General features: G+C 35.6%; 1 protein-coding gene across 1 annotated transcript in view; it reads left to right on the top strand.

Annotated features, from left to right (window-relative positions):
• The window catches only part of LOC149557748 (varicose-related protein-like), a 45,461-nt gene that overhangs the window by 19,664 nt on the left and 819 nt on the right, over positions 1 to 24,978 (top strand). The window contains exons 5-11 of the mRNA XM_089832271.1: positions 6,532 to 6,660; positions 6,848 to 8,482; positions 11,839 to 12,186; positions 12,631 to 12,750; positions 12,864 to 13,034; positions 24,500 to 24,664; positions 24,768 to 24,911. Coding sequence (XP_089688397.1) covers positions 6,532 to 6,660; positions 6,848 to 8,482; positions 11,839 to 12,186; positions 12,631 to 12,750; positions 12,864 to 13,034; positions 24,500 to 24,664; positions 24,768 to 24,911 — 2,712 coding nt within the window. The remainder of the gene's footprint in view (positions 1 to 6,531; positions 6,661 to 6,847; positions 8,483 to 11,838; positions 12,187 to 12,630; positions 12,751 to 12,863; positions 13,035 to 24,499; positions 24,665 to 24,767; positions 24,912 to 24,978) is intronic.

Raw genomic sequence — 24,978 nt, 5'->3', positions numbered from 1 at the left:
ACGATACAAAATGTTGATAGATTGGACCCGCCGTAATGATTTCAATCGATGAAGTAAGACTCGTAGATAGACCATTCTTGGAGATAAGAGTATGCACATGGTGTGCAAAGATAGATTTGCGGAGGACACCCATACATTTACTATCAGAATTGGATAGGAGTTTGAAAATTGCATTTAGAGATGACAGAGAGACAATATGATAAAATACCTTGAAGGGATGCCATTCCCCGGAATGCAATGATTTCAAGATTATGAAAAAGATGGTTAATGAAAGAGATTATATGATACACAACACTAACTTATCAAAACAAAAAGGAGAACGATAGGCAGTAATAAGCAAAGTTCAACATATCACATAAATACAAAATGAAAGGGATCAACGATCACAATGAAGGGATTGTTGAATGCTTTCGATGGATAGAAAATATGCCAAGAGAAGAACTATTGAAATCGACTGAGGTCGTATGCATCTTGGTATTCTTCATTTCGCAAAAATTATAATGCCCTCAAATTTATGATATCCATCAAATGAATTGTGAGTGCATATATCTCAAACTCATCTTAAAGTCTTAATTTCTCAAGACTTCTCTCATGAGCAAAAGTGCTAGATGTCGAGTACAATCTCGTTACCACAGAGACATCCCACGGTCATAAACATATTCAACAAATTGCTTTGAATGGGTTCTAAGCATTATGAAATGGAGATTCCTCTTGATGCTGACACATAAAACACATAGCAGTGGGTTAAGTTTGTAATGGGAGAAAAATGCTTTGACCTAGGCAGTCAAAGAATGTGTTTATTGAAACTGCGAGAGATGTTTATCTCGCTAGCCACATGGATGATATACTCGGACAAGAAGATGCGCATGGGATATATCCCACCAAAGTAAGTATTGTTCAATCTTTTGGAATTGTAAGGTCAGTGGTCCTCATAATCTTATAAACATCGGAGCTCCCACTTATAATAAGGTGAAGTAAGGTAATGTACATTCAAAAAACCTTTCCTTACATTATTGTGCAAATGGAGATGTACATTAAGTTCTATATATATGTGTGTGTAAAATAAATTTAGTTTTGATATTATTACTTTAAAAGACTATGAGAGTTAAATGGAGCTAATTGATATAAGTGACCAATATGATTTCTTATTGGAAGAAATCAATTAAGAACAAGTGTAGAGACTATTCCCATGTGAATGCACATGGGTAGAACATCGGAAATTTCTTATAGTTAAATAAATAATGTTTATTTAAGAAATGATTGATATTTTTATCTTTTAAGAAGGGTGAAAGAAATTCAATGTTATATACCACATCGGTGATGACGGGGATAATCAAGGATGTTGATAAGTATTTATTTTCCTTGAGCATTACAATTGCCTATTTACTATGTTCTCTCATTTATTATACATAAGAATCATTCGCCTTGAATCTTTTCCTCCGAGAATGTTCTTGCAAGAAAAAGTAGATTGAGATTTAGATGAAAACTGATATTTCAGGCAACCTTGAGAGCGAAGGAGAAGATAGAGGATATGAATTTGTCAACTTTCAGTGATCTCGATCATATTGGTTCAGAGGGAGTAAACCATGGTGAGAGGGATTCTCCAGTTATCAATAAATTGTAGTGGTCAAGTGGTTTGTGAATCATGAATATGCCTTTTAACTATGTGATTTTTAATGGGCCTACCCTTGTGTACATCACGAGGCAGCGATGTACACCATGAACGTACAATGAAAGGAGATGAAATTGCATGTTACAAAATAGGGCAGACATATTGTGTTCCCCATACATCATTAAACGTGAGATAAGACAAAGGACTTGGAAATAATTAAACTAAGGAAACATTAAATGTGTGTCATGTTGTCAATGATACAAATAGACCGTCACAAAGGATAGACATAGAGGAAGCTATTGAATTATCTTGTGATGAGAAACCTTCAGAAATGGATAGGATATGTATATATAAAGAGAAACATATTGTAAAGAGCTTGGTCTACGGTGCATGGTGTATCAAATATCCTTAAACTCAAATTAATAGGTGATTATCACATCTTCTCAATGTAGAGGCTTGGAGGTTTCGACGTCAAATTTCCTTCTATCAATTTTGTTGTATGATCATAGATCAATTTGGAGGAAAGTATGAATATACTTACTAGTCATAATTTGATATTCAACCTACGAGTATTATTGTATGAGATTCATCACCAAGAAAGTTGAATTGAAAGTACATTCGCCATATTAAAGTTTAAAAAGACAATGATATAGAGGTTGATAGGGGACTACAAACTCTATAATATGGAATAAGTGGGAATTTTACATTGAAGGGGGAAAGAATAACCAATGTTTTATTCCCCATTATTTGACAAATGTCTATATGGAGATAGTTTTTGACGCATATGGAACTTCATTGAGAAACTTGTATAAAGGATGTATAGATAAGTATTCAACAGCCTTGAATATTACATTCATCACATTCATCTTGTCACTGTATTATTCTCTCTCTTATTTGTAATCCTACACATACTACAAGAGTTATTTTGCCTTGATCTTCTCCTTTGTATTTGCAGTCGATTTTGTAAGAAAAGAAGAATGACACATTAGGCAACTAATGACAGTAGCTTAAAAGAAGTTGTGATCAGACTGGATGAAGTGAGGCTCTTGAAGCAAATATCCTTGATGATTGAGATTATGAGTGTCCTTCTACATTAAGGAGGAGTATGGCACTTCTTTGAAGGCAACACAAGAGCTTAGAAGATTAATACTCAGAGGGAGTCTAGAAATACATGTGTGTGATTGCATGCTTTTGATGAGCCTACTCTTGAGTGCATCATGAGGAAGTATTGACTTATCACTAGAAAATCGGAAGATTGATATCAGATTCAGAGTGAGTTTGACTAGAATTCTTGGGGGAAGAGAGCCTTTAAGGGAGTAACTATTGGACCTAACTTCCCAAGATAATTATTCTGAGGGAGAATTTTGAAGTGCAATCTTTTGTGAATGATATCTTCTCTATGAGGAGAAGTTCTAAGTGAAACTCCTTGTAATGCATTCTTCTCTGTAAAAGCATTTGTACCACTCTCTGACTTGGTTCATGGTGGTTACTATTTCACATATGATATGTAATGAAAGGTGACAATCTTTCATTGACATATATAAACACAAGGTAACCATTATAAGGCGATGATCTTATAAAGGGTAGACCTGTTATCATGACAACCTTCATTAAGTTGTCCCAAAGTGCTGGAAGTCATGATAATGAACGTATCATATAAGGTAACTATCATAAGGTGACAATCTTATAAATGATAGACCTGTTATCATGATAGACTTCATTAAATTGTTTTCTTAGAGTGCTGGAAGTCATGATAACTAACGTATCATACAGAAGGTAACAATTGTAAGGTGGCGATCTTATAAATGGTAGACTTGTTATCATGACGAACTTCTTCAAGTTGTTGCCCCAGAGTGTTGGAAGTCATGATAACGAATGTGTCATGATTAGACTTCATTAAGTTGTTGTCTCGGAGTGTTGGAGATCATGATACTTGTCATGATAGAGACCAGGTGATTGTGATTTCTTGTTATATGATATACTATATTAAATTGTTGTCTTGGAGTGCCGGAAATCAGAGAACTCATATCCGTCTAGGATATATTATATTCTTTTGGTAGGTATCAAGGATTTGATGCCTGTGCACATACCAAAAGAATATACATATGATGAATATTGTATGCTTAATTTTTTGTTGAATCATACTTCGAATTATATTGAAATATAACATCTAAGTTGATGGATTTATGTTGATATCCTTAAATATGTCTTTCTAGGAATATTATACTAAGATGATACCTCTTCATATACTTGACAACAAAATGTGTTCTATGACAATCCTCCCTAGCTAAGAGGGAGTGTTGAGATTGTAGCTTCAATCGGATTGATTTTACCATGAGATACTTTGTTGACAGTAAATCATCATTAATATAATTATCTTATATATATAAAATATATATTTTATATGTAATATAATATATATCATATATATTATATTATATTATATATATGGTTATTTATATTACTAATATATTAATATGTTAACTAGTGATGATTAACCGTACAAACATGTCTCTTCCTGAGACATGTCTCCTCTCATATTTATAAGCCTTCATTAGCATTTGGAACACAATCAATACAATGACATTGTTGGTACATTTGCAGAGATCCTAGAAATTAATAGAAATGAGCTCCTATTCCTTATTTTAAACATAACCTAGTGACTCTTTACATTCCCTCTTCTGTTTCTTAATTTCCTTTTAAAAATAATGCTTTTTCCACTAAGGAAATAAAGTGCCCATAATAATAAAGTGACATTTAATAATGTGAACTTATTTTATAAACTTTATTAATTAATCAATTAAGTCTTCAGGCATTAAAATCTTTGATGAGATGGACTCGGATATGTATGTGTGATAGCTCATTGGAAAGTTCTTGACAAAGACGCTCCTTGTCCAACCCTGAATTGGGAAGAATACTGAGACTGTTGAATCACTAAAAAAGTAGTTGTCGGCAAACCACACTGAAACAACCCTGATTGGCTACAACTGAAACTGTCTGGGCCAAAAAATGAATTGATCCCAGAGAATACTTGGTTAGCCCACAAGGACCAAGGCAAAATGAACTAACAGCGCAACGGAATTCATTGACCTAGAAAAGGGACATGACAAAGTCTTAGGTTTGAGTCCTAGATGGTCCAAATGAGCAGCAGATCTAACAAGAGAAGAAGTGCTATTGAAATAGGGTAACATTTTAGATCCTAGCTGGGAAATAAGCTATTAATTACACAATGCATTTTGTTATAGCAGCATAAATTAGGTACTAAGATATCAAAATCTTTCATTAAATGGAAGGTTTGGATGCTGCTATTTGAGGAGGTCCTGAATTTTTTTTTAACTCTTGATGTTACTAATGCCAATTTTTTTCACTAAATGGAAGGTTTTTTCATCAATGTATGCTATTTGAGAAAGTCCTGATTTTTTTTTTCTTTTTTTCACATTACTATTGCTTTGGGGTAAAACAATTCAAAGAGGTAAAGTTGGACTGCTATGGTGCTTGCGGATAATTTACATTTCACTAGTTGATTAAGAATATTTTGTCCATTAGGATAAATCTTTCACTAAGTGGAAGGTTTCTTTACCAATGGATGCTATTTGAGAAAGTCTGAATTTTTATAAATTTTTTAACACTACTATTGCTTTGGGGCTAGACAATTCAGAAAGCTTATGGTGCTTGAGGATAATTTACCTTTAGCACTCGCTTATTAGGAATATTTCATACATTAGGATTACTTACTAAATTATTTTTTGCTTGCCAATTGTAATTTGAAAGGATATTAATTATCTAAGATACAAAAGGCAAAAGCAATGATAACATGGGAAATTTATATATAAAACAGGCCTCTCGGTGAAATGTATGGTAGGTTTATGGGAATGGTGTGTACTCATAGGTTTATGGAGAGTGAGACTGTGTATTGCACAGAGCATAAATATTATTAGTGCTATGGACTTGGTTTTCATTTCCGAGACATACATTGATCACAGAATTTATCATCTTTGCCAGTCCCTAAGTAGGGAGAAAAGCAAGAAAAAGCTATATATGGGAATTTTGGAATTTTCTGAATTTGGTTTTCGGCAATATTAATTCGAAATTCCCTTCATGTATTGGATTTCTAGTCTATGCTTTGCAGCAGTTAGTAGCAAGTTATAGCTTGGTTTATTACAATATATACTTCTTAGATGTTGAAGGTCCAGCTTGATAATCACTGGTTTAAGTTATGCCTTCCTATTGTAAGCTGGAATAAAATTTTCTACTACACCCGTGAGTTGACTGACTTTTAAATTGTAGTCTACATGTGAAAGGTTGAAAATTTGAAATTATTTTGCAATATAACCTTTCATTTTTAGAAGATGGGGACATGTCTTATGGCAGACAAAGTTATTTTGGAGGAAGAGCACTTGGCAGGAAAGGAGTTCCATGATTATCTAGGTCCTTGGATGCACTTAGCTCATAGGAAGACTTAAGCAATGACAAAGACCTTTCTGAACCCATTAAATAACAGGCAGTTGCAACTTGAGACATTTAAAATACGACCTTTATTGAATTAATTCCTACCTAGTTTAGTTTTTCCTTTATTTTATTTTCTCTCTAATGAGAAAATGAATAAATAATCCATTAAAGTATGCACATGGTTTTTGCATAATTACATATCTTGTTTACTCGGAAATCTGGTTTATGTATATGTATGTTGACGTAATTCTAGCAAGTTAATGTCAAACTTGTATTTCATCTTATTTAAAAATTGTTTTCTACTTCTACCCTTTTTCTTGAATGAAATTTGGTTGAAATCAGGTATCATTATTTTTCTGCAGCCTTAGACTCATAATTCATAATGCAGATACTGGAATTTAGTTCCTTATGTTGTTATTTTTGTGTGATTTGTTAGTCATATAACTGGATTGCCCTGATATCATTGTTAGGTGAAAATATGGGGAGATAAGAAGATGGTTCCACTTGCAGCACTAAAGCCTCACAATGGGCAAGCTGTTGGCGCTGTTGGATTTCTTGATATACCAAATTCTCCAGATAATATAGTCCTCTTCACTGCGGTATGAACCTGGAATTTTCTGTTTGATTGAAGTTTTAGAGTTTTCATGGTTGTGTAGATTAATGTAGACAATTCTTGGTGTGGGCAACTGCAGGATGAGGTTTGTTTGAATTCGTTAGTCTTGAATTTTTGTTGTTTGTCAAGTATTGCATTGTATCATATACTGGTTAAAATCTTTTATTAAACAGGGCCCTCTGAATCAAGAATTGAAACTGTGGGTTTCTGCAAACCCAGAAGGTCGGTTTTCTCCGGGTTCTGGAAAGTGGCATTGTATTCAGACCCTTGAACTTAAGAGCTCATCAGAGACAACGAATGAAGATGCATTTTTTAATCAAGTCTTAGTTGTGGCCCGCGCCAGTGTGATTTTGCTGGCAAATGCAAAAAGGAATGCAATTTATGCAGTACATGTTGAATGTAGTTCCAAGCCTGTGGCCACCCGAATGGACTACCTGGCGGAATTTTCTGTAGCAATGCCAATTTTGAGCTTTACAGCCACAATTGAGAATGTTGCTGATGGTGAAGGAACTGTTCAGATATACTGTATTCAAACACAGGCCATTCAACAGTATGCCTTGGAAATGTCACAGTGCTTTCCACCCACAATAGTCCTTGCATCTTCAGAAGAGGATGCTGTATCACATGGTTTTGAGAGATCAACTTCATCTACTTTCGTGAGATCAGATTCCTGTCATGGAAATGATATAGCAGAGATGACAGGCAGTTCTGGGATGAAGTCACCAAGGCCCATCAATATACCTGAGGCTTCTACAAGTCAGAGCCCTGTTTACCCCTCAACTCCTCATGCTCATGGCCACCATGGAGTGTCATGCGGGGATAATACATTTGACCTTTCAGCACCGTCAAATGTTCCTACTGATAATGCACCCTTGTCTTCTCAAGTTCCTGTTCCTTTGAGTCCTACATTGTCCAGAAGATTATCTGGAACAAAGAGTCCAGTGCAGATTTTTAAACGAGATGTCTCTCCAATAACTTCTGGTGATCCATCTGATAGCCAAACAGTTCAAGATCATTCCATTGAGAGGAAATGTGATGCTGTTATGACTACCATTTCTGATATGCGTTCCGAGGAGGTTATTAGTACATGCAAAGGAGATGACAAGTTTGGTGCCAAGGAAAGAGAAGCACAAGGTAGTCAGTGTTCCAATTCCACCATTGGAGATGATTGTCAAGTGGGTTCCAGTCAGTCATACTTGATAACTCCATCCCAACTTATGTCTATGGTTCTGCCTTCTGACTCGGATAAGGTTTCAGATATAAATAATGACATTGAAGAAACTAGTCCTAAAATAGAGAATGAAACTCGAAAGGCTGTGAAAAAGAGGGCAGATAAAAGTAGTCCAAATGTTGTGGAGGGAACTCATTCGGAGGAAGGAGCAGGAAATGTATCTGGTCAAATGGATTCTCAAGCTTCAGTGCCGAGTAACAAAATATCTAGACAGATCAGTTCATTGCCCAACAATGAAGTGATCATGGAGGAAGTCCAACCTGAAGGGGACAATGAAGTATTTGAGGACAGGGAGCACTCTCCAAATGTGAGTATAGAAGAAAGTCAAGAAAACATGAAGGATATATCTTGCAAGATGCCTGTAGTTGCCTCAACAACTGCAACAACTCAGTCTTCATCAGGGAGCAGGCGGAGGAAAAACAAAAACAAAAATATGCCAACATTACCTTCGTCGCCATCTGGAACTCCATTTACTTCAGTAGGTTCCTCGGATGGTGAACCAAGCAACAGTATGATTATTCCATCCCCAGAAAACTTAGCTGCACAAGTTGTTGCTATGCAAGAGACACTAAGTCAGGTACTTAAAGCATGGTAATAGTTTGATTTCATCAAGAAACATTAATATTTGTTATTTCCATGCGATAAAGTAGATATTGTGCCTTTTCAGCTCCATATTTGTTTATTTGGGTCCATGTTATTTTATTTTTTTCCTGTATTTTTTATCTATTATTATTAAACTTCTAAGGTCATATGTTAAGGGATCCAAGAACATTCTGCAATTAGCTGAAATTATTTTGCTACCGCAATGAGGTTTTGGGATTTTGATTTAACAATTTTTTTGATAAAATTCAATGACTCATGCTGTAAAATCAAATTTTAACCATACAAGTCAGCCAATTCAACATTAATGAACATCCTCTTCCTTAATGTCCTTTTTCATGATTTGGTTATAGATTTTGTTCTAAGAATGAGGTGAAGAGGTGTAGTAAGGCAAAAGGTGAAAGTGCAGCAGTTGTCAACATGGCAGTCATCCAAACTCTTTTTTTCCTCATCAAACACCTGAGGTTTGCACCCTTTTCTAATAAGTGAGGATTTTTGCCCAAGCCCCTCAAACCTGCCAACTCTTCCTTCACTTTTCCCACTCTTTCACATTTTTCTACTAACATGGTATAAACAGGGTTCCTTGGAAACCTTTCCCTTTTATAGACTATTACTCTTATGTTGTTGATTTAATCTGGTTCAGGAACACCAACCAGCAGATAAATCGAAGATGATTCTCTAAGACCATAATCACCCAATGTTAAATCATCACTCATGGGTATTCTGTTGGCATGAAAAAGATCTTGTCTGCAATTCCTTGGAACACTCTGCCTCTTCAACAATTTTCTCTTCACTTGGTAGATTTTATCTGATTCTTTTGCTTCCACAATTATTGTTTTTCTTGTGGAGGCCTTCATTTCAATCTGCATATTGAGATGTAAGTTAATCGAAGCAAAGGCAAGACCACAGTGGTAGGCTGAGGGATTTCTTACTGAAATCAATTGATTTAAACCATTATTGGACATACAATTGAAGTGAATATATTGTCAAATGATATTGGATATTTTGTTACTGTTGAAACAAGTGAAAAGGTAAACCTTGCATACTAGATATTACTGGAAGAGAACCTTGAAATATTTTCAGAACTGATGCCACACATTCTTCAACTAATACTGAGTGGAGATGAAAAATAATATTCAGGGAACATTATTAATGATTCTTCTTATCTTTTGGAGGCATTCTGACTGTACTATGTTCTCCAAAGTCTTCTCTTGGGGTTCTATCTCAACCACAATAACATTGGTACATGATTTGATGGCCTTTATGTGCTGAAATACCCGGTCTTTGCCAGCCTCATTCCCTTCTAATTCCTTACGAATATAGAAGATGAATTACTACATTTTTGTTAGTATTTGTGTTTCTGAACAATTCCATCTTTCTGGATTTTGAAATTGATGCAGAAGCAAACAAATGTATGTGTTTCTGAACAATACCATCTTGATGGATTTTGAAATTGATTCAGAAGCAAACATTTTAAAATGAACAGGATGATGCACCGACATATAGCTGAAGTGAAATCTGATCATAAAAAGCATTCTGTGAAATATGAGATATTACTCATCAGTTCCATCTTAGGCAACATGACTCTTTTACATGGCATGGAATGAAAGCACAGATGTTTAAGTGAGAGCAACATGCCCTATTGCGCGTAAAGAATATAATTATCAACTTGCAAAGCTTACACATGATTATAATGGATATTATGTGCAATATCATTTTGTTAATTCCGATTTGATTGATAAAACATATGTAAGAATTATCCGGTTCATATATTTCTGCCTCTTAATTTTATGTAACTATTACGAATCACTTACTCCCTTTTGTTTTCAATGTTCATTGATTTTCATTGTATGCAATACTCAATATATGTATTCCTTATATTTTCTGAATGTTCAAATAGATTATATATCTTGATTCTCAATGTTTATTTTCATTGTAGCTTGACTTTTCCTGTCTGCTCCTTAAATCATATTGTTTAATTAGAATGAATGATTGCTGTCTAATTACTCCTTATTACCACTTCTTACATATATTATTCTCGATCTCCTTTCTATCGAAAGGTATGGCTGTTAGGGTTTCCATAGTAGGAGATCACTGTTTCCCATGCTCTCAGATGGTCATCACTGATTAATCACTACCTTAGTTTAAATATGTGTTAATTGCTGTTCACAATGTTGATCTTATATTTTTAGTCTTGTCATATAATTGCTGATGAACTCAGCCATATAGAGCTTGTGTGGGACATGTCCGAATATCTCTGTATTAATCATTTTATCTCATACTGCCTTATAGATATTAGTGGCTGCATATTTAGTTTGCATCAAATATGTTGCCTCTTTAATTACTTCTGGTCAAAACCTACACACTTAATTGCTGATTGTATTTCCAATTTGGCGTGTCTCAAACAAGTCGACTCTTTTACATAGTGTGGAATGAAAGCACAGATGTTTAAGTGAGAGCAACATCAATTAACAGGGAATTGGCTAGCTCAATTGATACATAATCACACAAAAAAATTCTATTCCTGCACTCGTACCTAAATTGGTTCTTAGCCTTATAGTAGAAAGGTGCAGGGTAACAAACATCTCTTGAACTGCCATTGTAAGTCAATGATGTGTACCTAGATTGGGCTGAAATAGGAATTGCGCTAAACTCCTCTTAGGTTGCTACACTGAATTTACATTATAAACCTGCATAATTTAACTGGTTAGTATATCACTGGTTCATTTTGCAATTTGTGTTGGCTCTCAAAATTGTAAAATTCTTTCTGGTGGGTATTCTCCAAATAGAAATAGCTGATTTTTATGACCAATCCCCATTCACAGGGATTGCTTGGTTGAGATATATGCATTTCCAGTCAAATCAGCTTCCATGCATCTTCTATTTAGCTCAATATGGGCTTGCTATTTTGCATATACTGTCATTGAATCTAATGGAGCACCTTCTAATACTGCAATGTTTTTTGTCTCTTTTTGATGTGCAAAACAACTATGGTGGATCCATTGTCTCAAAATTTCTCTCATGCTCTCAATATAAGGGATTTAAGAAGTAGAGCCACACATAAAACAATCACCACAAGCAAAATCAAAGTCGGTTCTTTTCCAAATAATTTCACTTCGTACCGGCATTTCTGTACATGCATTGTTTTTATAAGTTTTTAAGGGAGTAAGAAATCATTTCTGCAATTTAAATTACATTGCTTTTGTGCCTAATATAATGTTTGGCTTTGTTGCAATGTTGACAGAAATTATTTTGATTTTGTTTTTGCTGGATTCATGTTGGTCTTTGTATTTATCAGTTAGTATTTGTGTTTCTTTGTCTATTTTGTTACAGTTGGTGACAATGCAGAAGGACCTGCCAAAACAGATGGCAAGTGTGATTTCGATGCCTGTTACAAAAGAGGGAAAAAGAGTGGAGGCAGCCCTTGGCCAACGCATGGAAAAGTTTCTGAAAGTTCAAATGGATTCTCTGTGGGCAAAAATTCAAGAGGAGCATATGAAACGAGAGAGGTCAGAACGGCAATTAACAGCTATGTTAACAAACATTTTAAATAAAGAACTGCCTGCTACAATAGAGCGCGTTTTGAAAAAGGAGGTTAGCAGTCTAGGTACCTCTATAGCACGACTGGTTACACCAAACTTGGAGAAAGCTATTTCAACTTCAATTAGCGACGCATTCCAGGTTTTTCCCATATCATATGTATATATGTATTTAGATTTTTTAGATTTTTCGGTGCTGCATTTTCTAAGTTATTATAGCATGCCTGTTTGAAGCATGTCAGAACTTTCATCCATAATCGTTAATATTTTTTAGACGAATGGTTATTTTGTATGTGATGTATGATTTTTTCATTTTGTGGCTTCAGTTATGTTCTCATGTTTGCTATTTTATCTAGTTTTAGATTCTAGCAGTCATTTGTTGACATTAATATAGTTCCATTCTTTCTTTCTTTCAGATACTTGGTAGGATTGTTTAATGCAATTGCCTTTACAAAACATATACTTCTATTTTTAGTTTACAAGGATGTTCTCCTACAGGATGGTATTGATACACTCTTGAATAATATCTCATATTAGCATTTTTTCTTATTTTAACACTGATGTTCTGAGAATATATACCTGGCAGAAAGGGGTAACTGATAAGGCATTATCAATGTTGGAAAAGTCACTTGGTGCAAAACTTGAGTCAGCTGTATTGCGGCAGATCCAAAATCAGTTCCAATCTTCTGGGAAGCAAATAATGCAGGTAATAGATCTAGATTGGTTTGGTATCTTTTTGTTTCTTGTATGGCTTTTAAAATTTGTAATTGTATATGTCGTGACAACGGTTATGAATTGAAAGCCAATTTTTATGTGCAGGAGGCTTTGCGGATTTGTTTTGAGGGTTCAGTGATTCCAGCATTTGAAAATTCTTGTAAAGCCATGTTTGAGCAAGTGGACACTGCATTCCGGAAAGGAATGTCTGAGCATACAACTTCGGCACAGCAGCAATTTTCTGCCTCCCATTCTGCACTTGCATCTACTCTGCAGGTATGATGTGCCAGATTTTTCTTGGCAGGTCAAATATGTATTTTCTATTTGAATAGTACTATAATAGGATCAACTACTGCATAATCTTTACATATTATAGATGCAAGTTTAAAAGAAGCCAGAGGTTAGCAAGTGAAATATCATACACGAAACTACTTTTTTTGAATCCATCCTGATCTAGGGCTTCATTGTCCTGCAGATAATTATATTTCTATAGAATGTGCTCACCTTTTTCCTCATTTTTGTTTTGTAGGTGGATCTTGACCTGGAATCTGTTTTATTACCAATTGTTCTTAGTTTTTTTCATAAGACTCCTGGCTTCTGTTGTTCTGTCTGTGTGGTCTTTGTTTGTCTGGAACAAGGTCAATTATCATAAACTTGGATACGTCATCATTGTGTGGGTCGTGGTGATTGAGATTTCCTTGATGCTGGTAGCACTGGAGGTCTTTTGTCTTGTTATTCAGTGATGACTGCTCCTTTGAGAAAACATCTTAGTTAACTTCTGAATTGATGTCTTGAAAGAAATTTGAAATAAAAGTTCACATTATATATTTGATCCTTTTGCAGTTTAGAGGCATTCCTATCATTTTTTATAGTTCCATTTTCTATACTGTTTTGGTTCTTGCTTATCAACACTGTTTTGGTTCTTGCTTATCAACAAAGGTAAATCATTTCTGTTAATTATCTCTTGGACAAGACTTCTAGGGACTTTTGAATAACAATGCCCATGATATTAGTTCTTAAAACATGATCTGTATTTGAAGGGCAGGTCTTGTAATCTAGTACCTGCTTGGAGATGGCAGGTCTTGTAATCTAGTACCTGCTTGGAGATGCACTCGGTAAACTGCAATTTGATTGTTGCAGAAGGATTTTTCTGTATGCCAATTGTTCTGTAGTTGAGATGATATTTTTTTAAAACTCATTTTTTGTATTACCTACTTCTATTACTTATCAGGTGTTCTGGGAAGCCTTATTAAGCTGTTGCTGGAAGGGTTTCTCTAGTTACTGCAACTGTGCCATCCATATTATTCCTGTGTTTTACCATAACATTTTTTGATGAGTCGTGCCAGTACTCATGTCACCAGTAACTGAGAGCCAGCTAATTGAGAGTTTGATTATGTTTGCAGTGTGGTTTGGGGTTCATGGATTAACACAACTGCTTCTCCTTTCTGAAAATTGTCATATACAGGCTAGCTTCGAAAACCCAATTTCTATATGGCAAGCTAGAGCTAGAGAATAAGACAAGGAGATAGCATAATGGGGGCATAACCGCAACTGTTACTTTGATACTCTTTCTGTGTTTCCCATCTTTTTCCGGAGGACTTCTGCCAGTTGTCCTATCCACCAATATCTTAGGGCCTGTTTGGTTGCAGGAATTGCCGAACGTGGCAATCAGCTATGCTGGAATAAGCTCACATCTGGAATTTGCGCATTCTTAAAATAATTTCTGGAATATCACTTGGACCTGTGTGATTGACCTGGAAGATGAGTGGGAAGATGCATTTTCTGTGTTTGGTTGCAAGAATTGGAATAGGAATTGGATGATCCAGGCCATGAAAAGCAAGGCTATGTTGCTATTACCCTGTAACGACAGTGAAAGGTGAAAGGCACTGAAAAAAACCCTTTCCTGCTTTCGAGAGCTCGGTCTCCTGCAAAATGTTTAGCCTGAATGGTTGCACAATAATTTTTGCTGCTTCAGTCGTTGCTCTTCTTTGCATCAATGAGCTGACATCATGTCACCACATCTGCAAGTATGGTACAAGTGGTCTGTTGGTTCCCAAAACCACAGATTGGAATCCTACGAGCTTAGCCAACTCGATGCTGAGATATCCAACCGGTAACGGCCAATTTGACGGGACTGATCGATGCGATCCAAATCCTTTGCGCTTATGACTTTGCAAGGCCAAGGCGGGTGCACCTAATCCTAGACAAAACACTTCAATCCAAGATCCTTATAGCAAATCAATTAGAATGCGAATGTGATGAAAGTTTTCCTAATGACAAGAATTACAAAAAACTTTAAACTTGCAAATAATGAATTAATAACAAAATTAATTGATTGTATAAATGTAAGAATGTTTTAAATAATAATAATGTTGGATTATTGCAACAAACGAATATATTAATTCTTCGAAGGAAAGATATGAAACAATTGCCAGCATATGGATTGCGAACTATGAAAAAATATAAAGACCAGTGTTGAAGGGTGATAGAGTTAGTATTATAAATTTAAAACATACAACTTTATAAAATTCTACGCACATTAATTATAAGCAATTTAGTAATCAAGGTGCGACAGATCCAATATAATATATATGGACGCAATTTTAAAATAGTCTAGAATGTATTTTAACTTGTGGTTCGGAGACAAACCAGACACAAATTTAGAAACAATTAAATATTTCACAATATCTATGATGTTCGATTTTAAAATGCTATAATTGATCCTATCCACTTATCTACTATATAAATTATTTATAAAATTAAAAATAATAATTATAAAGGATGACACTATATAATATTTTAACTCTAAAGCTTCATGCAAATAGAATAAAATAAATATTTCTTACTGATCATGCCAGAAATAAAATTGTATTGGAGACACTCCTTACGGATGATCCATCCAATATAGTCTGATTCTAGAATTGCATTTGAATATATTCAATAATCTACAATCCACGGGCTTAGTTCAAAACTTCATATCTTTACCAATGCAACAATAAAATATATCATAGAGCATATATAACTTGGGTATGTAAAAATTTGTATATGGATATGAATTGTTTCACATATGAATTGGTCATATATTTATAGCCTATGAAAAGGTGCAAGTGAATGGATACAACTACTTGGGCGCCTAATCACACAACTATAATGTAAACGAATTAAGGATATAAAACTTCCTTAATATGATTTTATATATATGATAAAACCTTGCACTAAGCGTATGCGATGTATCACATAAGCGATGAGAACACCCATATTTGCCAAGAGCACGTCTATATTGCTCTTCTTCCTTAATGCGGGGTGCTTTGAAAACTGCTTATTGTAGGCACATCTCCAAACCATTTCATGCTTCTGTTTTGCGCCATGATAATGAATCCTATGTGAACCATGCCGGACAACACACGTAGCCTGTTTGTGCCGTGTTTCCAATTCCTTCTGTTGGGCATCTTGATTCACAACCGCTCATGTTGGAAGTTTCGTCCGCACGACTTTTCTTTCCATTGCACTCCATCATCAAACCTGAGACAAATGCAATGTGATATTAGATATATTAACAGTTTGGTGCTGATTGATGTAAGATTTCCTTGCTTTCTGTGGCCACTTCACTTTATCGTATATCTCTGATGGTTCAATTTTGATTTGATGGTCATTGACGACATACTCATTCTGCCTGTCTCAGAGCATCCGCTTGCTATCATAGTTTCTGCTTCCCTGATTACTGAATAGATGCTTCATGCGCATACAAATCTGGAGATGAAGGACATATAAGATTTCTCTATCTGGACGAAGAATATATTGCTCTACAACCATGGTGTCTGTGTAGGGATTTCAGGTGTCTTAGATGCTCATTCTCTGCTTACCATTTCTATATATGCTAATCATGATTTCCTTAGTGTAGCATCTTTGATCATTGTCGGATATAGAGGAGGAAGTGACTGCTGTGTATATCTGCTATACAATTATTTTATGTATTGTTTTGAAATATGGCATAGAATCGCTCCTTGACAATTATTTCATGCATAACCTTACCATTTTCCATCTGAAATAAATTTCAAGCTATATTGAATCTCTCTGGTTACTGTAATCAACACATTCATATTTGGAATCCTAAAGAATATACAAGAATGAATGCTGAAATAGATATATCAGGCCCAGAATAAATTGATTAGACCATATATGCAAATGCTTCTGATGACTGGTCATCAATGCTATCTCTGTCTTAGCAAGCCCTGTATGTGAATATAAATTTCTGAATCCATTCTTCATCCAAACTTCCATATCATGTTAAATGCTTCCAGATTGCACAACTAAAAATCTCTACACTTCATTCTATCAAAAATCGAGATGATGCTCAAAGTCAATGACACCCAATACAGTGTGCAGTCAGCAATATAAAACATTGTATAACAGCCAAAAGAATTTGGAATCTGGGAATAGGATGCATCAACACAACTCTAGTCCTGATAGGTCAAATCACAGCATTCTATTAATATCTTGAACCAAGGAAAGTCTACATCTAATGAAAACAGATTAATAATCTAAAAGATAAAACCAATAATAAAATGAAAGAGCATAACTCAAATGTAAGTCCTGATTTTGTGAAAATCCAGGTTCTATCATGGCCAACGAGCTCAACACCTGTAGCCTGCAAACAGTGGTCATTTCGTCATTGAACTGCAGTCGCATACTGTAAACTCCTGTAGCCTTTAAACTCCCAAAGCACAGAAACTCGCTGAATATACATAGAAAATAGCAGCGATACAGTAACCGATTAAAAATTCTACATGTAGTTGAAAAGGAATACGATCAATGAGCTGGAAATTGAGACACAGCAGCAACAATAACAAGATTTGACCAATAAGCACCATGAATCCATCAAGCTCCGGATCCATCCTGATGCTCACATTGGCTTCTCGATCTTTACAAGCTTCGTCTATGTGAGCAACAATTTCTGGAGGAGCTCCAACCACAAACTCGGCTAATGTGGGTGGACCCAACAAGGGATACAATTAGGTTTACAAAAATATGGAATAAGAATAGGCTATTCCTGTTCCACCTATTTTGAGGAAGATAGCCATGCCCATTTTGGAAAAAAAATTAGGAGTCCCCAACCCTAATTCTGTTTTTAGTTTTTACAAACAAACAACAGAGGCGATAATTCTGGCGTTTATGTTTGCCAATTCCAGGGCAATTTGTGGTACCAAATGGGGCCTGAGAGTCTGCTGATTGAGATTTTAATTATGATTGCAAACTGCAGAGTGGTTCTTTTCTATGTTATCTGTAACCACCCCTTTCTGAATTTTCAATTGCCATTCCAATAAAACATCACCTTTATTAGCAATTTTTCAAAATTTTAGTTGGCTGATAACGAGCCGATAAAAAGTTGTGGATCACTATAGTACATCAGATTTGCCACTGAACTGAACAAATATTTGGAAGATAGGTCACATATCTGACACAACACACTTGCAATGGTCATTTTTCTTATTCAAAAGCTAAGTATATGATAAATGGATTTGGAATAAATTAGATGAGTTTATCACAAACTGTGTTTTCTCTGGCTATAATGAATAAAACAAGTTCTATGCACATACAAAAAAATAAGGCTGTCCTTTTCGGCCTGGATAATATTCATTTTCTATGAACCTGATTTTTTCAGAGTCTGTGCCAGTATGAAAAGCTTATGGAATAAATTGTTTTTGATTTACATCAATGCTTTTCTTTTTCCATTGTTTCACGTTCTTAACCTGATCATGGATCATATACTAGGATTCAAATCATTGATGCAAAACACAATTTCTCTAGAAGTCTTTCTTGCTCATTTATTCTTTTTCACATCTTACATGATTCAGTTCTGTTGAATTTTCAACAAACCTTGGGCAAATCCTTTAGGAGACATTTAGTAAACCTTTCTTGAACTCTCTGGTAAACTCTTGGGTGTTTTTTTAGTGGGCACCATCTTGGATACAATGAAATATATTGATGTGCATATATATCTCAAAGCATGTGTTGTTAACTCTATATTCATGTGGTTACATGGAGGTTTTTACACTAGTAAAGCATGCCCCTAATGTTGATTTGTAGTAAAAGCAAGTTATTACTAAAACAGAACTTCTCAATCTTGTGGTAAAACCATTGTAAACTATTTGATGATCACGTGCAAGGATTATTCTTCTGGATAATTTAGTTTGGCATTGAATGCTTGTCAGAAGTCCACATGTTGATTTGTAGGGAAAACAGGCTATAACAGAAACAGAACTTCATGATCTTGTGGTAAAATCATTGTAAACAATACGATGATCACCATTCTACTAGTCAGGGAAACCTTATCCAATATGATGTGAATCAAAGAGCATAGATCTAAATTAAGGTGATAAGGAGAAAATGTGATGGAGATGATGTCAACGTAAAATATACATGCTTATGAAAATCTTACAATTCCAAAAAGATGCAAAGGCTAGCAAATATATTTATAAATTTGTAGTAAGCCTTATAAGCATAAATTCAGTTTCCAAAAAATCAGAAAATGTGTTCTGTACAGTCAGAATACATATTCAGAAAATTGATGCACAATTCTTAGGCTTTATCATAAAATCATTTACGCAGTCTGTTTTCTGATGGAACAATAATCAGATACTTCTACAGCAATAACAGATTTACACTAATCATGCATGGCCGGAGATAAACAAAGTGGATCTATGGTATTTTGTTCAGAAATTGTATATCCCAGTAGCTGCAATTCTTAATAACCTCCAGGTATTCATAAACTCGATATTGGCATCTAAGAAGGGGTGCAGACTCTCCCTTCAGCTCTTTATCCTGCAGTCTGAGTGACAGTGATATTATGCTCCAAAATGGTTGATTTGCTCCTTTATATCTGACCGCTTCAGATGTTACCATGCTCAGACAAGATATGGACAGTGACCTTGCTTGAGTGCCCTTTCAGACTTGGGAGCACAGCACAACTCAATGAAATGAAATGCTAATTTGAAATTAAGGTAGGCATTTTGTCCTAATTGGTAAGAGTCCAGGTGGCCAACTCTCCTCTGATGAAATTACTTAAACCTTTATATATATAAGTTCATTCCCAGGTCGGTCCCAAAGATTAAGCTACCACATGCCAAGGTAGTTGGCCTACTAAGCCAAAATTGGATAAATTATTTAATATTACAGTTTACTTGCTAGGCAGCTTATAGGTAGAATTATTTAACAATTGCATTTGTTCATAATTTATTTAATATTTTTATTTATTTACTTAGAAAAGGGGAAATGGATTACCAGGTCAACTTAGGGTCTAACCAGGGTCATTACAGCTTGCCTGTTGCAGTTGTTTGTCCTCGGGCGACAGCAGATTTAAATCCACATCATCCCATTTTTCTCGTTTGTTTCCTCACTGGTAACTATATATAGTGTCCTTTTCCCAAACACTTATGACTGGGTTGCTATGAATCTTTTCACTCGGAAGCATAGCTTTTTCCATTGCAGCTTGTTTTAAGACACATCTCCATTTGATGTGGCTTAGGAGCATACTCATCTAAAATGATTTTCTTGATAGAATATGATATGCTTGCTTGGAGCTCAACCTGTCTTTGGTTGCTGAGTCTACAAAATTCAAAGCCCATTTGGTATTTTCTTGCAAAGAACTTGGATCAATGCTCTTTCTAATCCTTTAAGGGGTTCAGCTATCCCTTTCACAAAGAAAACTATGAGCCTTTCCTTTGATATGTTGGAAATCATTATCACAAGCCTCTGGAATGCTATATAATCTTCCACCTTTCCTTGCTGCTTCAGCTGTGCTAATTTTCTAAAATGAGTCTCAGGATGCCTCCTATTGACCTTTTTTATCAATATAGGCCTCCAAGGTGGTGATTGAATCACATTCTTGGGTTATCATGTCATGGTGCCACCATTTGTGAGCCACTGGTGGTGAATTGTTGGCTTCTTCTTCAAGCACTGGGTTTAGTGAGAAGTATGTATTTAATTTCTGCATACATGCCCTTGGTGATGTGCTTCTAGCTCCATCTAAGGTTGGGATGATGATCTTAGGCATGGTATGCATCATGAAATCTTGCCATTTCTTCCTCTGGATCTGGTTGTCCATTGTTCTTTTCCAATACCTACCTCCAATTCTTCGTCAAGAAATTTAGCTCTGAAGGTCATTGTTGATTGAAGTTCCCACCATTGGATGAAGTTTTTTCACCACTGGATGAAGAACTGCTGCTTTGTGCATCATTTTGAACAGGCCTATCAGCATTTTGACAGATGTTCCCCACTTTGGAAACATGTGCAAATGATTCAACCAATGCTAGGTGGAGGAGTTTATGTTTGGATTTGTAGCCACTGCAAGGAGGAATTTAGTAGCTTTAATAGTAGAGCAAAAACACATTTGTGCTTTATTCCCAAAAAAGACATCAAATCTTGCACTAGGAAGCCAAGAGTAAACAAAGTGCTACCTAAAACCTTCCTTCCAAATCACATCGTAAACAAATACATTCAAGAACATAAGCAAGCAGAGGAAGCTGTTGGGAGGGCAAATTCTTCACATCTGTTGGAAAGAGGTAGCCCTCCAAAGAAAGAAAAACCATCATCTATGTCTTCAACTACCAGTCTTAGTTAGCCACTTGTAGAGTGCCATCCATTCTTGCTTTCTCCTCAACAGTGGATTGTAAGCAAGAGAGCAATGGGACCCTTGGAATGATGAACCCTTGGAATCATCATTCCAAAATGAAGCTAGAGACATTGCTCATCAAGCCATAGCCAGATGCGTCTATGCAAATGGATTGTCATTTAATGTTGTTAGCTAACCGTATTGGCAATACATGGTGAGGGTAGTTAATGAGGCTGCAAACGGGTTCAAGGGCCCTAGTTATGAGAAGATACACACCATTTTATTGGATGATGAGGTGCCCTGTGTAAAGATGGTCATGTTGGTCATCAAGGATTCATGGGTCGAAACAGGTGTGACAATAGCTTCAAATGGATGGAAAGATGCAAAGAACCATCTTTTGGTGAATGTTATTGTAGTGTCTACAAGAGGTGCAATGTTTTTGAAAGTTTTGGATTGTAAAGGTTGATTCTTTCATTGCAAACATTCTCATCCAAGCTATCAAGCGAGTTGTCCCTCAAAATGTTGTTGAAGTAATAATTGACAATGCGAAGAATTGTAAGGCTGTCGGCTTATTGGTTGAGGAGAGGTATGAGCAAATTTTTTGGACACCTTGTGTTGTGCACTCACTCAACCTTTTGCTGCGAAAAATTGACACTAAGATTGAGTGGATAAAAAAATTTATGAAGAGGCACAAGAGATCCAAATGTTTCTCACAAACCACCATATGACACAAGCCATATTCAGACAATTCTTGAAATTGGAGCTCTTGAAAGTAAGTTGAATTATTAATAATTTGAACATGTTTTAGAAATCTAGTCACTTTAGTAAATTTTCTATGTTTTCAAATTTTTAATCTACTATAGGTTGCGAAGACTTGTTTTGCCTCCAACACTATTGTTTTGTGACGCCTTGTCAAGGTTATATACACATTGACTAGAATGGTAATCAGTGATAATTCGAGCATATGGAAGCAATCTAATAGTGCCAAGGAAACTGCCGTAAGGGAATTGATACTAGATGAATCTTGGTGGGATCATGCTAAGTACCTTCTGAAGATCATCGAGCCTATATTGAGCATAATCTGATAAACTGACATGGATAGGCATTGACTTCATGATTGAGGACATTAGAAATATCATAAATGAGAAAGAGGAAAATCTTGATGAAATGTTCTTCAAGGAGCTACAGGTAATCATGGTAGAGAGAAGAAACAAAATGACTATCCCTTTGCATCTACTTGCCTTTGTATTGAGCCCTAGGGTCTATAGCCAATCTGTCGTCAAGGGGAGTACTACTAGATTCGCCCCATACAGAGATTGTAAAGTTGCTCAAGGGTACAAGGCAGCCCTTAGAAGACTCTTTCCTATGCACCTACGACCTGCAGTGAGGTCTGAATTTATGAGTTCCGTGAGCATCGATGATAGTGGTCTTGACACTCTTGAAGACAAGAGCAATGCTGATGCTCATAAATGGTGGTACTTCCATGGACAAAGATACAAACACTTGCAGCCCATTGCCATCAAAATGTTATCACATGTAAGTTATTTAATCTTAAGATTCTAATTTCTAGTATCTTGTTGGTAAATAATCAAAACTCTAATTTCTAGTATCTTGTTGGTAAATAATCAAAACTTTAATTTCTAGTTTCTTGTTGGTAAATTTGCAAATCTTGATAGGTTGCTAGTTCATCATCATCAGAGAGGAATTGGAGCACATACTCCATCCACTTAATAAAATGCAATCGACTAAACTCCAAGAAAGCAAATAACTTGGTTTTTGTGCATTCAAACTTGAAGATCACAACTCACAGAAAGAATACCTACAAAAAGAGGGAGGCAAAACAATGGGATGTCGAATCTGAGGCTCCGGAGTTGGAAGTTCACTCTGATGCACTTGAGATCGAAGACGGTGATCTGAGATACATAGTAATGATGGAGCTGATCCAGAGGCTATGACTGAGAGTGTTGATGCTAGTGGCACTAATTGTGCTTCTAATGAGCCACTGCCTACTTATGATGAATTATTTGATGACTTTTGATGATACATTGATATTTGATCACAATCACAGGAGTCTATGACTGATTACTGATTAGTAATGTTGACATATTGCTGTTTTGAAGTTTTTGAACTGAAACATTCATATGGTGGTGTATTTTTACATTGTCATGCCATTTGAACAAAATCGTTAATATGTGTGGTGGTTTTTTTTTTCTAAATTGCTTTATTTTAGCACAGTGGTGTATGAACTTATTTGTTGCAGCATATATATATAAAATTTTAAAAATTATATCTTGTATGGACGAACCCAAAATGAACTTGAATACAGTCAAAAAAAATTGAGCGAGTTCCAAACCCAAATGTCGAACCTGCATACATACCAGAATCCGAACCGGCAACTTAGATAATTTGTTTAATGCTTTTATTTGTTTTTTTAACAAAATGCAAATGGAGGGCCTGAGCAAAACCTAGGGTCTAACCAGTGTCATTATACCTCTTTAGTGAGAATAGAAGTGGAAAAGCAATACAGGGCATGGTGTGGTTTGTTCCATTCGACATGTTTGTACCTGCTTCAAGAAATCAGTGTTTACAATGCACTGTTTCAAGAATTAAAATACATCATAATTTTCTCTGTCGACAAATTATGGAGTACTTTGAAAGTGAGTTCTATATATTAATCCAAGTGTTCTCAAAAATTTAATAATGGGAACATAAGATGACAGTCGTAAAATGTTCTCATTTTATCTTCACAAAAGTATAGAGAATATAGTTTTTGAAGCATTGATGCCATATTCAAATGCCTCTATTAGATATTGTTGCATATCAGGTATTCTCATTTGAGACAGCAGGTGTGAATTGTTAAGACCATCAGATTCACGTTTCCTTTCTTTTGTGCTACTAAAATGACGAGTTTTAATTTGATAGGTTTTCTACAATAACAGTCATGAAGTCTAAATGTTCAAACTTCATGTTAGCCACATTTCTATCCGTTATTGACTTTCACGTAATCCTTTTTGGTGGGAGCTTGCATTTCAATGTACTCATATTGTCTGGTACAGCATTGTGGCACATGTGCTAATATTCATGCATCTGTTAATAGGTCTACTGATTGGGCTTTTGCTTGATATCGCAGGAAACTGTAGCTTCTGCATCATCTCTTGCACAGTCTCTTAAAGCAGAGTTAGCAGATGGGCAACGCAGACTTCTAGCTCTAGCAGAAAGTACAGGAGCAAGTTCTTCTCGCATGGGCACTTTAATTACGGCCAAAAGCAATGGTAGTCTTGGGTTGCCTGACAAGGTATGAAATATTTTGATCAACTACTGCAGTCTTGAGTTCGTTGGGTCCTATAGCTTAATATGGGCTCCAGTATTCTGGGTAGTTATGACAATGAATTTTGCAGGCAATTTCTCTTGAGCATCTGGAAGAATCACTTGACCCAACTAAGGAACTTTCAAGATTGGTTTCTGAGTGCAAGTTTGAGGAGGCATTCAACAAAGCACTTAATATGAATGATGTCCCTTTAGTTTCTTGGCTATGCACTCAGGTATGCATCTGTAAGCAGGGGTGGTTTACATTAATTTTTGATAAATTTTGCCGCTTTGGGATCCTTT

The sequence above is a fragment of the Cupressus sempervirens genome, chromosome 5 (genome assembly GCF_028749045.1).
Source record: "Cupressus sempervirens isolate cs-2001-9-10 chromosome 5, ASM2874904v1, whole genome shotgun sequence".
Taxonomy (NCBI): Eukaryota; Viridiplantae; Streptophyta; class Pinopsida; order Cupressales; family Cupressaceae; genus Cupressus; species Cupressus sempervirens.
The sequence above is the reverse complement of the archived record's forward strand: the minus strand, read 5'-3'. Positions and strand labels throughout refer to the sequence as shown.